Source organism: Anguilla anguilla, chromosome 10 (genome assembly GCF_013347855.1).
Source record: "Anguilla anguilla isolate fAngAng1 chromosome 10, fAngAng1.pri, whole genome shotgun sequence".
NCBI lineage: Eukaryota > Metazoa > Chordata > Actinopteri > Anguilliformes > Anguillidae > Anguilla > Anguilla anguilla.
The window spans coordinates 46,603,105-46,618,150 of NC_049210.1; the positions used below are offsets into that span (position 1 = coordinate 46,603,105).

At 52.5% G+C, this 15,046-nt stretch overlaps 1 protein-coding gene across 6 annotated transcripts in view; it reads right to left on the reverse strand.

Moving 5' to 3' along the window:
• Positions 1 to 4,317: 4,317 nt before the first annotated feature.
• The window catches only part of LOC118206278 (PDZ and LIM domain protein 5-like), a 91,847-nt gene continuing 81,118 nt past the window's right edge, over positions 4,318 to 15,046 (reverse strand). For all 6 annotated transcript variants that reach the window (XM_035378755.1, XM_035378758.1, XM_035378756.1 and 3 more), the window contains 6 exons: positions 13,623 to 13,741; positions 9,685 to 9,898; positions 7,898 to 8,078; positions 6,533 to 6,653; positions 4,750 to 4,865; positions 4,318 to 4,430 (listed from right to left, as the gene is read on the reverse strand). In XM_035378755.1, coding sequence (XP_035234646.1) covers positions 4,341 to 4,430; positions 4,750 to 4,865; positions 6,533 to 6,653; positions 7,898 to 8,078; positions 9,685 to 9,898; positions 13,623 to 13,741 — 841 coding nt within the window. In that variant the 3' untranslated portion in view covers positions 4,318 to 4,340. The remainder of the gene's footprint in view (positions 4,431 to 4,749; positions 4,866 to 6,532; positions 6,654 to 7,897; positions 8,079 to 9,684; positions 9,899 to 13,622; positions 13,742 to 15,046) is intronic.

Here is a 15,046-nt window from a genome sequence, read left to right on the forward strand (position 1 = left end):
CCTCGGTGCTTGCTCCTTCGCTCTACAGCGCCGACCGGCGACGTCTTGGAGAAGCACACGCCTTGCCACGAATTTGCGACGGGACGCCCCCCAACCCAAGCTTCGACCGCTATTCCAAAAATTGATTTTGATTTACTGAATTAAGCAATGCATTAATGCATTGGGGGCGGGGGGGATCAATTTTCTTTGCATCTGTAAAAATCTATTCTTTATAGCCACAGTGAATCGTTTTCCACAATTTTACCTGGTCATAGAGCTGGTCTGTGGCTGGTCAAAGCTGGTCAAGATGACCATACAGACTGGTCAGCTGGTGAACAGATGGTTGACCGGCTAAACGTGTTGAGAACACAGCTTAAACTTGCCTGCCCCAGCTTAGGCTGGGGTTTAAGATGGAATTTTCAGCAGGCTAATTAATTAATTATCTTTGGAGAACAGAGCGGGTCTTTGTGCTTTCTGCAGAGCTGACATCAGGGGAAAGGCTCTGGCGGGGAGACAGACGGAAGGTGTGCCCGCGCGCCCCAGTCTGAAAGGCGATACGGCGCTGATCGTTCCAGCGTGTGGCAGCGCCTGCCGCTGGCTGCGTTTCCCTTCGTCTGCGGGAGCCCAGGAACGTCTGCACCCCGAAACCCCGCCAGGGGCCCCCCCGCTCGGCGTCCCGTTTAAATTCACCGCACGCAAAACGCGACGCAGACGCTCAGATCCCGCGGATCTGCAGATGGGCATGAGTCAGCAGCACGGGCGAGGGTACCCAGCATGCCGTCCTCCGCCCCCGGCCATCTCCCCCCCCCCCCCCCACCCCCCCGCTAGACCCCCCACCCCCGCACGTTTTTATGCTTAGCACTTCTCCGCTCTGCTACGCCGCCCTGCACCGAGCACACTCCTGGTGGGAGCAGTGGAATGTTATGCGGACACACTCCTCTCCCCCCACCCCCGCCCGCCCCCGCCCAAAACCCCCTCAGGAGTTTCAGGCAGCGGCTAAACCAAACCCAGCTTCTCCGATCTCGCCTCTCGCCTCTCCCTCTCCTCTCCTCTCCCTCTCCCTCTCCTCTCCTCTCCCTCTCCCTCTCCCTCTCCTCTCCTCTCCTCTCCTCTCCCTCTCCCTCTCCTCTCGCCTCTCCCTCTCCTCTCCTCTCCTCTCCCTCTCCCTCTCCCTCTCCCTCTTCTCTCCTCTCCTCTCCCTCTCCTCTCCCTCTCCTCTCCCAGCTGTGGGGATCCCAGCATAGATGCGTCTTTCACTGCAGCGGGAGGGGAGAGAAAGTGGCCATTGTGGCGGGATTCAATGTCCCATTGAGTCACGCCGCCGGGGGTCGCGACCCCCAGCGCCCCACACACCGCCGCGGGACCGCCACCAGCCAGCCGGGGAAGCTGGAGCTCACCTGGAGGACCCAGAGACAGCCAGCCGGGGAAGCTGGAGCTCACCTGGAGGACCCAGAGACAGCCGGCTCTGTGCTACAGGGAGGCAGGCCTACACAGACAGACAGAACTGAGGGGACAGACAGACAGACAGACAGACCAGAGGGGACAGACACACAGACAGACCAGAGGGGACAGACAGACAGGCAGACCTGAGGAGACGGACAGACAGGCAGAACTGAGGGGACGGACAGACAGGCACAGAGAGCTGCGGCCATAAACAGACAGACACACAGGCTCACATGGGGACGCATAAACTCTCACATCATGGTGAACTGAACCAGTTTATTAGTTACTGCATGTACAGAAATAAGGGGCTGACATTTCAGACACACGTGCGCGGGACAGATGGGTGGGGGAAGGGGGGTCGTTGTACGTCATTTTATTTCCCTCACAAAAATAAAAAAAATTATCCCATTGCAATGCAGAAATTCAATGTAGGGACTGTAATAAAGAAGACTAATGGGACTAGAGCGCAAGGTCACCACAGCTGTCTCTCTCTCTCACACTCACACATGTACACACACACACACACACGCACACGCACATGCACACGCACACGCACACGCACACACACACACAATATCATTTTCACAAACATCCATAGCTGTTTCAAAGTCCTTTTTTGTGTACAAAACACTGGGGAAAAGCCACAAAATATGGAGGCATTCGAATGCCCTAACACCACAAACACAGCAGTGTCTGCATAGACCTGTCATATTAAGTGGCCAACTACTTTTCAACATTCCTATGGCACTATTATAAATATTTATAAATATTTAACGATGAACATACAGGTGGGCATTTACCTCAGTGCTTGTGTCTTCAAGAGCCAAGCAAGCACAGGAGGAATTGGTAGACAGTTACTTTTCATGACATTTAAATGACATTGGCTAAAACCCAAACCTTAAAAACAATGTCTTCTTTGCTCCTGTTCTTCAATAAGTACCCGTCTGTTTGCACATCAATAATACAAGCTTTCCTTCAGGGTATCTCGTATCTGCTCTACAATGTAATACCTTGCGATTCGCTCTCCAAAGAATTATCTTTTCATTAAGTTGAACAAATGAAAAAAAAACGAATATACGCCATCACTTCTTTTGTGAGAAAAAAAAAACATTCAAGGTCACAATCAAAAGGCCTGAACACTCCAGATGAATTTGTTCTACATTGCAGCTGCATAGATGAGTTTCCATGCAACGTTGCCTTAAGACTGATAACATGATTACAATGCTTAAACCCTGTGAACCCCCAAACAACACTGTTCAAAAATATATATATCAAAGTACCTACTACACAACGCACCATCCGAAATCTCCCACAAGATACTCAGAAACAGATTACAGATAACATGATTTTACACACCCTCCATCAGCATCGCAGGAGGTTAAGAACAGCTCAGTTCCGTTACTATTATGGCTATTTGTTTATCCCATTCCATACCAGCGATATCAGTGTCTTCTAAACTGCTTTGCAAACAACAGTTACCGTAACATAGAATTTGAAGCCAAGAAAAACAGAAAAGAAAATGTAAATAGCTTAACGATGCTCATGCCTAGCATCGCAGTTTTGTGCTAATGTTTTCGGTAAGGAAAGTGAACTCTTAGCAGTTCTGTGCTGTCAGGTACTGGCTAGACAGCGTGTCGTCATGACGAGACATGATCACCCTAACTTATGAAAACACTCATTTCACATCTCAAATTTTGACATCCCCAGATAATGCATTAAATTAAGGTCTCTTTTTTTTGTCTCAATAACATATTTTTCACAAACGTAGCAATCTTGGATATCTCTTCAACACAGACACAAAATTAAACCTATCAGTTTATATCTGTTAAAATGCCCAAGCCAGGAGATCTAATCTTCACCGATCCCTGAACTGTATTGTGCTACAGTGCTAGAAGTTCATTTGCATGATTTAGGGACAGTCAGACTAAAACCAAATAAAAGCAAAGCAGCAATATCCACAATAACACAATTCCACTTTTTCAAATGAATTCTGCCATTTATTTCTGGTTTTTTTTGTATGTCATTCAGGTTCATTGCTTCTGTAGTGAGATATTCCATCACAACATTCATGAATCAAACAGTGTTACCGGTTTAACAGAACAACGAAAACACACCCCTCCACTCCTCCCGACCTCTCCTCTTTCACACACTTTCCACATTTATCCCTCTTTCATGTTCCCAGGGTGACGGACGGAGTCCTGTCAGGGTCAGTACCCGAAAACCTCACTCCCTTACCACTCCTTTCAGGATTCCTTGCAAACAGCGAAATCGTTTTTGCGCAGAAACAGACGAGGCGTGACTCTAAAATGCTTCCTGGTAGAGAGTTTGGGACTGTGCTATATGCAGGTCAGTTCTGACCCAGGTCAGACATCGTATTTCCCTGACATGGTGTCCGAGACTCAAAACCGATTAATAATGCTCAAATCCCCCCCCTCCCCCTACCCTCCAACACTGTATACTCATTGACACATAACATAAATGTGTGAGTGTTTGGGGCAAATAAAATAGGGTTCTAAATAAACTTAATATGTTTCTTTTTAGAAATGTACAACTAAATATTTAATTCCCGTTCTTTTGAATGTGCAAAAAAAAAAAAAAGTATTTAGGAATTAGGACATTTAAATTAATTATTTTGGCTTTTTCACAAGAAAATCTTAAGAACTGAGTTCTGCTGTCTGGTCTCCAATGAGACCGGCGACGTTCCTTTAAAAAAAAGAGCAAGGAAAACAAGAGCAAACCCCCATAAAACATAAAATATGTGCTAAATAAAGTCCAAGGGATAAAAGGGCTCAATCATTCAAAAAATCACAAATATCAACAGCTGATTGGCAAGGTTCTCTTCCCTCCTCCTCCGTCAGTCCTCTCTCCTTCCTCGGGGGGGCGGGGGTTGGGGGGTTGGGGGGTTGGGGGGGCGGGGCTCAGATTTTGACGGTGTGGGCGTGCTTCTTGCACAGTGGCTTGCCGTTTTTGGAGAAGAAGGCCTGGCCCTCCAGACTGGCACAGCACACCTGAGAAAACAAAGGAGGGGGTAACAGGTCACCCCAAATAACAGGTCACCCCGAATAGTCTGCACTCTGTGCCACACACACAGGCAGCCAGTCAGTCACTCACTCACTCACTCACTCACTCACTCACTCACTCACTCACTCACTCACTCACTCACTCACTCACTCACTCACTCACTCACTCACTCACTCACTCACCCACCCACCCACCCACCCACCCACCCACCCACCCACCCACCCACCCACCCACCACCCACCCACCCACCCACCCACCCACCCACTCACTCTCTCACTCTCTCACTTGCCCACCCACCCTACGTACCGTACACACAAAGCAGGTGTCGTGCCAGGTGGCCCCCAGGGCCTCCAGGAACTTGTCCCCGGCCTCGATGGGGAAGTCGCAGCCCCGGCAGCTGGTGCCGAACAGGGTGTAATAGTCTGTGGGCCGAGGAGAATAAAAACTCAGCTTTCACCCTTCACTGGTCCTTTAGTTTCAGCGCTGCGTTCGGTACTGCAGTCCTGCCCGGTTATATTCGCCGGGCTCTACCAATCCAGCAGCAGGGGCCTCCGCCTCCCCCAATGGGAGAGCTTAATGATGGATTAACGGTCTGCTTTAATGCACCAGTCATCCTATTGGGATCTCTGTAGTAGATCATCTCCTCCACCGCCGGCGCGTAGCACCCACCCGGGGAATGCGTGGCGGCCATTTCACGCTTAAACACTCCGTGGCGGCGCCATTAGGCCAAACCGGGGGATAATCTGACGAGCAAACGGCAAAAGCTCGGCGGGAAATTTGGCCGAGGATCCCCGGGGACCCCCCTCCTGCTCCCCGCAATGAGCGCCAAAGGATCGCTAATGACCACAGAGCGCCGGGACTTCAGTTTAACGTACCGCCCCAAAACGCACAGCGCCAGTCCTGCGTAAAGTAACTTCAGCCACCAGGGGGCAGTAGAGATATGGCCGTATGGTGGTATGGGGGTATGGCGGTATGGCATTTGGCTGTGCATGCCGGTGTGCTGACCAGACTTGGGTCAAATTTTGAGATATTTGATACACTTTACAATTTTACATGTTCATAAAACTTGAAAACATTCCTGTAGGTTAACTGGCACTTTCAGCGAACCACATTATAAACAAAGCACACATACGAACAAGGTTAAATATTCAGTGTTACATTACAGAATTTATATGGCCAGAGTGGACTCATATAAACTCTGTTAGAGTTAGAGTTGAATTAACAGTGGACATTTCACTGTGAAATAAGAATGTTCATCCAAGCACAGATAAAAAACAGATGCTTCTTCAAAAATTTCCTTTTTTACTGCTGTCTAAAGGGCTAAACTTAATACAATAATGAACTGACTCTCGCCCGATGTGTTGAGTAGTCTTGTGTGATATGAAGTATGTGCAGTGTGTGCGTGTGTATGTGTGCGTGTGTGTGCGTGTGTGTATATGTGTGTGTGTGTGTGTGAGTGTGTGAGTGTGTAAGTGTGTAAGTGTGTGAGTGTGTGTGTGTGTGTGTGTGTATATGTGTGTGTGTGTGTGTGTGTGTGTGTGTGTGTGAGTGTGTGAGTGTGTGTGTGTGTGTGTGTGTGTGTGTGTGTGTGTGTAAGTGTGTGTGTGTGTGTGTGTGTGTGAGTGTATGTGTGCGTGTGTGTGTGTGCGTGTGTGTATATGTGTGTGTGTGTGTGAGTGTGTGTGTGTGTGTGTGTGCGTGTGAGTGTGTAAGTGTGTGAGTGTGTAAGTGTGTGTGTGTGTGTGTGTGTGCGTGTGTGTATATGTGTGTGTGTGAGTGTGTGAGTGTGTGTGTGTGTAAGTGTGTGTGTGTGTGTGTGTGTGTGAGTGTATGTGTGCGTGTGTGTGCGTGTGTGTATATGTGTGTGTGTGTGTGAGTGTGTGAGTGTGTGAGTGTGTGAGTGTGTGTGTGTGTGTGTGAGTGTGTAAGTGTGTGAGTGTGTAAGTGTGTGTGTGTGTGTGTGTGTGCGTGTGTGTGTGTGCGTGTGTGTGCGTGCGTGCGTGCGTGTGTGTGTGTGTGTGTGTGTGTGTGTGTGTGTGTGCACTAATAGTCCTGCACTTCCTGCCTCATTACAGCACACGCGCTTCACCTCTCTCGCAGTACGGCTCGCCGTCCTCCAGGTGGAAGGTGCTGTTTCCGATTGGCTTCTGACAGGACACGCACAGGAAGCAGCTCATGTGCCAGGTCTGCTTCAGGGCATTGATCACTTCCTGTGGGGTGGAGGGCGGGGGGACAGCGGTCACATGAGACCCACGCATGACAGGGAGCGCCAAACCAGCCACGCCGAACGTAACAGACCGTCAGAGCGTCGCACAACAAACACGTCACTAACAGTCACGCGATGCACGTTCCTTTTAACGCCCCACAGCCAGACACAGCTCACTGAAAGGCCACCTCAGGTTCTGCTACAAGCAGATACAACTGGTTTGATTGGAACTTGCAAGTAATTATAAACTAAATTCTCCAGGCACGTTCACTTAATGAGCGCAGGAAGCGTCCAGTCGTACATTCCCCCGGCGTTGATATTCTAATGCCTCACATATCGGCCTCTCTCAGGAAACCCGCCGTTCGTTCGCACGCGCAGGTCGCTGACTGGTAGGTAAACTTCGGCGTCGTTTCCAGTCAGCGGCCCGTTTGAATCCGCGGAACGCCGCTGTGAACTCGGATGAATCCCCGATCTGGGAATTCCGGAACGTTTCCTCTCTCTCTCTCTCTCTCTCTCTCTCTCTCCCTCCCCTCGCGCTGACCTCCTCAGCACATCCAGCGGGCGAGCGAGCGGCCGTTTGAAGTGGGGGGGGGGGGGGGGGGGGGGGGGGGGGAAGGCCAGCCGTTGCTAACGGTGACACGACTGACCGCAGAGCTCACTTCTCTTTCATTTTTTTTTTTTTTTACCCCTCCTTCCCTCCCCCCTTTTCTTCTCTCTTTTTCTGGACCCACATGACAAAGATTACAGCCACATTAGAGGCTTTCCCACCACCCGAACCCTGAGAGAATTGGGGGGGCGAGGGTGGGGGGTGTGAGGGGAATCGCAGGATTAAGACTCGGCTCAGGAGGAGGAAAGCAGGAGAATAAAGCGGGGGGGGGGGGGAGGACGGAGGTCTTTGCGCTCAAATGCTTTCCGGTTGTGAGGTCTGTCTCCTCGTTCTCCCCAAACGGTCCGTATCTCGCCCACGGGCCGTCCGCTCAAAGCCTGCACTCGACCCCCGCCTCCGGCAAACCGCCCAGCCTTCCCACAATTCCCTGCAGACCAGGCCTAGCTCTGCGGTTCAGCAGGTCGGCTGCAGGGCAGTGGGCAGCGGCTGCGTGCTCTCTGACCCCCCCCTCCCCCCCCCCCCCCCCCCCCCCCCAATCACCCCCAGGATCTTGTGCTGGCAGCCCCCCCTCCCCCCTGTGCGCCCCCCCCCCCACTCACCCCCAGGATCTTGTGCTGGCAGCGCCCCCCCCCCCCACTCACCCCCAGGATCTTGTGCTGGCAGCGCCCGCAGGTTGGGGCGAAGAACTCCTCGTAGCAGTGCTCGCAGTACACGGCGCCCCGCTCCTCCACGAAGCCCACATCCGCCAGGGAGCCGTGGCAGTGGGCGCAGGTGAACTCCTCGGGGTGCCAGGACTTCCCCATGGCCACCAGGAAGGGGCCCCTGGAGGGAGGAACGTTCCGGAAAACATGTGGAATAGTGAGGTCCGGCAGGACGACGGGGAGGGTCGACTAACAGGCCAGGAGCAGGAGGGGAAAAGTGATCAGCGTGCAGATGGGATACGCATTGAACTGCACAACTGGCTCCTGCAGTACACTGCTCCCCAACCAGCCATTTCCTACACTGTGTACTGCACAGGCCAGAAGTATTACACCACCTGTGGTTTTAAACAATAATAAAACTTTAGGTAGAGAAGAATACAGTTAATTCAGTTAGCTGAATCAAGAAACCAAAGTATAAACTTTTTTTTTGTTCAATTTCTACTGCCATTAGGCCAAAAAAATAAGTCTAACTTATAAAATAACCTTGATAAGAATTATTATGTATTTATACCTATACAAGTCTGATACACGCATCAGTAAAAGAACAGTTCAGGTCCCATTTTTAAAACTTCATTTTACACTGCTTCCGTGGATCAATTTACAAGGACTTTTGAGGACAGCGGAGACAGCAGACAGCCGCTAGAATATGAGTTTGCACACAGCCTGACGCTGGTCCCACTGCCAAAATGGCCGCCGGATTCTAGGTTACAAATAGGATGATTAGCCTAAGTGGGGAAACAACAGCGGAATATTTAATGCAGACAATGGTTACCCTAACCCGAGCCGACATCGACACCCTTTGGCGGGAGTGGGGGGGGCGGGGGGGGGGGGGATCCGTCACCGTACCCCAGAGGCCGCTGTGTAACCCACACTCGCCACGGGTCCTGGCTCAAAACTGGGGGGGGGGGCGACACCTGACCCCAGTCTTAGCTACCGTCCGATGACGAGCCGGCGAAGGCCATGAACTGTAATTATGTTGGCGATGCCGCGGGAGCAGAGGGGGGGCGGGGATGGGGGGGGCGGGAGCACGGGCAAGGCAGACTCCCGCACAACCGGCCGTCATGTTAAATTCATCAGCCTCGACTCTCTCCGCAGATTAAAGCTCGAACACGACACCGCCGGGTTTTATCAGAACCAGAGGGTCCGTTTCCCCAACCTTCAGAACCAGAGGGTCCGTTTCCCCAACCTTCAGAACCAGAGGGTCCGTTTCCCCAACCTTCAGAACCAGAGGGCCCGTTTCCCAAACCTTCAGAACCAGAGGGTCCGTTTCCCCAACCTTCAGAACCAGAGGCCCGTTTCTCAAACCTTCAGAACCAGAGGGTCCGTTTCCCCAACCTTCGGAGCCAGAGGGTCCGTTTCCCCAACCTGCTGTTCCTCCATAATGGACTGGAAAGCTTCTCAAAATAGAAGTCATACAGAAAGGCTTCCCATAGCTGTTGTCCGAACGTTTCCCAGAATTACCTGACACCTCTGATACTAGACTTTGGCCCTTCTATAGACATGGAGACTCTCAGCCACCACTGGTCATTCTTGGTGTATAAACTTTTCTCTGAACGCAAACTTTTCTTTTTTCAAATCTCATTTTGGCTTCACAACCTATTCATTTGATTATTTTTAATAATTCTCTGACAAATCAAGGAGAGCCAATCAGAGCGCCCCATTTTACAGGAAGTGAGCACCGAACACCAATGGCGAAGGCCGACGGGCTGGAGTCCCCGCCCCCTCACCTGATGGCCATGTTGCAGTGGCCGCACATGGGCGTGCGGGTCCCAGCAGGCATGTGCTCCGCCCGCTGCACCAGGGAGTCCTCGTCTTTGGGGTGCGGCCGCGGGGCGGGGCGGTCTGGCGCCGGGACCGGGACCTTCGCGGAGCTGTTGGTCACTGACCCGAAAGCGGGGGCAACGTGTCCGATCTGGGCGCCCGGCTTGGGGAACACAGCGCCTGCGGGACAGGTAAGAGTGGGAAAGGGCTCCTTTTAGGAGGCGATGACGACATTTTCCTTACGGTGAAACTAACACCTAATGTGTGGAATAAAGCCATATTTATATATATTTTTTTATAAGTGTCGCTCTGCAAAACCAATGTATTTTCAAATGAAAACAGTTTTTCTAAATGCACCTGTCAAATTTTTGACCACCACACTTTGACGTGCACTGTGATTGGACAGTTCACAAATGCAAACAAATGGTCAGGAGTTTGGCATCTCGTTACCATAGAGACAGCAGAAGGTCTCCCTGGCCTTCGTTGAAGTACATACCAAAAGTCGTGCAACATTTGTCGGGAAACCCTTTTTGAAAGTGTCATTTGGTAAAGTGTAAATCAGCCATAAGGGGTCCTCCAGCGGATGAAACATGTACTGCCAAAGGACGGTGTCAACAAGGGCGACCTGGACACCACCATGACCCAAGTGAACATCTGGTGACCCCGTGACCCCGTGACCCCGGCCGTGAGCATCCGGAAGGGCAGGATGGGCAGAATTCCCCGGCCCATTCCGTAAGCATGGAAAGCGCCGGATCGGTGTTCTCCATGCTCCATCCACCTGGGGGGGGGCGCGGGCGGGGGCGGGGGCGGGGGCGGGGGGTGGATGGGGGGTGGGGGCAGGGGGGTAAGAGCGTGCTGGTCTGAGACGATTGGAACAGGAAGGAGAGCACTAGGACAGTACTCATTCTCCAAACGGTTTGGGGGGGGCGGGGGGGTTAAAAAGATGGGGGGGGCAGGGGGGGTGTCAGAGCGCATGCAGCCCGTGGTTTCCTCAGAACGGGACTGGGGATGTGCTGAACAAACACGTCGGGGCACAGTCTCGCTGGGGGGGGTGCGCTGGGGGGGGGGGAGATCAGGCAGCACAGCCATCTGCTCCAGACGAAGCGCTGGAGACGTCCACGGACTGCAGGACCTGTCACTCAGCTCAACGCCTCGCGTTACATATTTTTTGGACGGGTCCCATGCAGAAGGGAAGTGTGGCAGCGAGGGGGGTGGGTGGGGGGGGGGTGTCGAATTCCGCAAAACATTCAGATTTTCACTTTTAATTGTAACCCTAATCTTCTGCTGATAAGCATCTGGGGGATGACGTGGAGGAAAAGAGAGAGAGAGAGAGAGAGGGAAATAGAGAGAGAGGGAAACACAAACACACGCACACTCACACACACACACTCACACACACACACACACACACACACACACACACACACACACACACACACACTCACACACACGCACTCACACTCACACACACACACACACACACACACACACACACACGCACACTCACACACACACACACACACACACACACTCACACTCACACACACACACACACACACACACTCACACACATTCCCAGTACAGCGTGTTCTCGCTGAAAGGCGAGGTGCGTCAGGTGAACCGCGGCGGCGGTACAGGGTGAGCTGAGCACGAGCCGTTCAGCAGACCGCCGTCCCGCTCCGTCCCCGCGGTGCCAGATCAGATGTCCTCCTGCATCTGGGCCAGAATCCTGGATCTCCCAGTAATCCTGCTTCCCCAGGCTCCGCCCCCTCCCCCCAGGCTCACCCCCCCCCCCCCCCCCCGCCCCCCCCCCCCCCCCCCATCCCGAGAGACCTGGCGCTTTGAAGTGAGAGGACCCTAATCTCCCCGCTGATTGGTCCCAGGCTGGGATCGCTCCCTGTCTGATGAGCTGCATTCAGCCATGAGATCTTCCACTTCAGACTGTGCCGTGCGTAAACTGCGCTTTTGGTGAACGTTCTGGACCGTCTTGGACCTCGGACCGGGGCCCTGTCTCACGAAAGAGGATTACTGAGTTAGCTGGGTAACTGCACTGAGTAAAACCCGGAACCCTCCCAAATCTGGAACATGGGACTGAAGTAAAAAGAGCTGTTCCGGGTTTTACTCAGCGCAGTTATCCAGCTAACTCAGTAATCCTGCTTTGACACCCGCCTGGTGTCTGTAGTAGATGGGAGAACCCGGCAGAATAAAGGTTAAAAGAAGCGGAGAACTTCCCAGGAGCCCCCTCCCTTTCCCCGTCCCACCCCCGCCCTCTGAGAGGGACCAATGTGACCTCTCATGCTACACCTCTCCCCTCCAGAATTTCCCTCCTGCCCCCCCTCCACCGGGACAGGCACCTGACTCCCAGCCCTGGTCTGGTGAAAGTGGCCCTTTGTTGCAGTCTACAGCAGGGGGTGGGGGGTACCCCAATAACCACCCCCCCCCCCCACCCCGCCGTACCCAGCCGTGCTCCCCGCCATCGCTGTGCTCTTTACAGCCCCCCGGGGACACCCCCCCCCCCTCGGCCCTCCAGGAAAATAAAGGAGCTCAGTCACTCGCTCAGCTAGGAAAACAGCCCCCCCTCCCACTTACACCGCCCTGTACCCCCCCCCCCCCCCCCCAGAAAACACACATACGCAGATTCACACCCACCGTGGGGCGGGGGGGGGTCCAGGCCAGAACCTCTGCCTATAAACCTCACTCACGGGGGCCTCCCAGTACCTCCTGTAAATATTTACTTTGCCCCCCCCCCACAGTGCAGAGAGAGCAAGGTGGGCTTCGCCTTCTGAGGGTCTTTTGAGCGGGTGGGGGCGTGGGGGGGCGAGGCTAACGCAACAACCCCTTCCATAAAACCCGCTTCATGCTCAACGGACGGAAAATAAGTTTCCATTTTTGCCCGCTTGTTGCAACAAGGTTCACTTCAACACTTTAAGCTTCTAAATCATAATTTTACGCTTCTCTAGGATTTCAAGCAAAACAAGTTGGTTCAAGAAAAACAGTCAGACAGCGGAAAATATACTATTCTCAGTCTCTGCAGCTGACATTTAAAGAGTTTTCCAAATTCGGTTTTCATATAAGTGCTGACACAGTGACACTGTTCTTCAACAGCCTGTGTGTGTTCAAACATAACTAATAACTCCAGCCTTCCACCGCAAGGTATTAAAAACAGGAACCGACACACTTGTGTGCTTTGTGACGTGTTTGGAGTCTTGTGCCTGAATCTAATTCAGAACAAGAAATCTGTAACAAACCATGAACGAAATAACACACAAGCAATATATATGAGCAAGATAATCCACCCTCTTTCAGAGAGCCAAAGATGCATCTGGAATTTATTCCGTCCAATCCTACGAGGTTATCCTGGAGACTTAATCTTCAAGGAGATGAGATGAAGATCAAGGACAAAGAATGTTTCTGGTGATTATTTGTAATGAGCGAAATTAACTTCTGTGGCTTGCGGCAACACAGACAGGCCTACGATGTATTCTTCAAGAGGTCTGAGGTCAGCTTGTTACGTTGTCTGGGTTTCCAAAACACATGGTGGTGCGGTGCTGCCACCATCTGGCAACTTTGGGAATTGTATTTCATTACACCACCGCAGACACACTGAGAGTACAAAAGCATTGTTTCCCAAAATAATTGTAAGGAGGGTTGTGCTTTGTCCTTTCGGAAAGAATACATTCCCTTCAATCTGATATAAAATCAACTCCCTAATAATATATTATACTCCACTGCTAACTCTCTGGGACTGTGTAAAGTCAGAATAAATGGAACTTTTCATTAAAATATCCAAACATCTTCAGCACAATGCACATTGAGAATTTTTGACTTGATTTTTATCTAACGCTAACCGAGCTGCCAGGCTAACGCTAACCAAGCTGCCAGGCTAGCCAGGCGGCGCTCTTACCCAGGGCCGTGGGGGGCTTGTAGGTGGTGGCGGGGGCGGAGTTAGTGTTCCTCAGGCCGCCGGTCGGAGCTTTGGTCATGGTCTTCACGGCCGGAGAGCTGGGCTCCTCTGTGAGGTCACTGCAGAGGAAGAGGAGAGAGGGAGGGGGTCAGATCAGCCGGTAGAGGACGTGGGTCAGACCCGGTGACCTCACACAGAAAGGAGGGGCAGACGGTGAGCGTCACCGAACTGAGGAATCGCTCGGATACAGGTGGTTACCTCACTGTAGAGAGGGTCAGTCATACGTGCAGTCACAGTCACAGTCACAGAGTCACAGAGTCACGGTCACAGAGTCAGAGTCACAGTCACAGTCACAGAGTCACAGTCACAGGGCATTACTAAACCAAACAGACTCAGTCTCTTTAGGGCATACTGTAGGCAATGCAATGGAGCAAAAGCAAGCCATTCCGGATGAATCTGGCACTGTACCACAGCAGCCTTTCCAGTGGCACCATGGGTAGCTTCTGATTGATTGGACAGCACTGAATGTTTCTCGCACATTTCTGCCAAATGAAATCCAGCTCAGTGTGCGGTCTGCAGCACTGCACCATGAGAAAATAAATTGCTGCCACTTCAAAATAACTTCTAATGATCCAGGTAATGCAACAGATGAACTGAACCTCAATGAATAATATAAATAACACACACACGCACACACACGCATACACACACACACACACACATCCACACACACACGCATACACACGGCACCACAAAAGGCCCCTCTCACACAATACAGCCCCCAGCCCCCCAGCCCCCCAGCCCCCCAGCCCTCCAGGCCCCCAGGCCCCCAGGCCCAGAGGCCCCTCTTCCCCAGCGGAGGATGAAAAGGCAATATTCACGAACGACCCGTCTTTCAGAATCGGCCATTTCTGGGTGGGCCGAGGTCCTCACTAAGCGCTACCCACAATCCCGAGCGGTGCCAAGCGGCCTGCACTGCTTTCCTTCTCGCCCAGTCAAAAAGGCCCGCGGAGTCCGTTTCTTATGGCAACGGTGGCCGTGGAAACGGGGCGGGCTCGTTCCAAAAACTTGGCGCTTGTGCTCCTGGCCGCCGACCAACAGAACCGCTCTCGCCTGCCAGTCACCGAACATCCGAACACCGGCGCCCGCCGTCGAGCGTGGGGCACCGTACCCCCACGCCATGCCACGCTGCCCGCCATCGGGAATCCTTTCACCCACCCAGACGCTGTCCAGACGCCATCTCCCCCCCACCTTCCACCTCCACCTTCTCCTCACTTTATATCTCCATCAAGGCTTCTCCTATGTCACACTGAACCTCCACCACTGCCACTCCCGAATCATCTTACCCCACCTCCACCACTTTATCCCCCAACCCCCCCCTCCCCCCCCACCCCCCCAACGTCCCCGACATCATCGCTCCATTG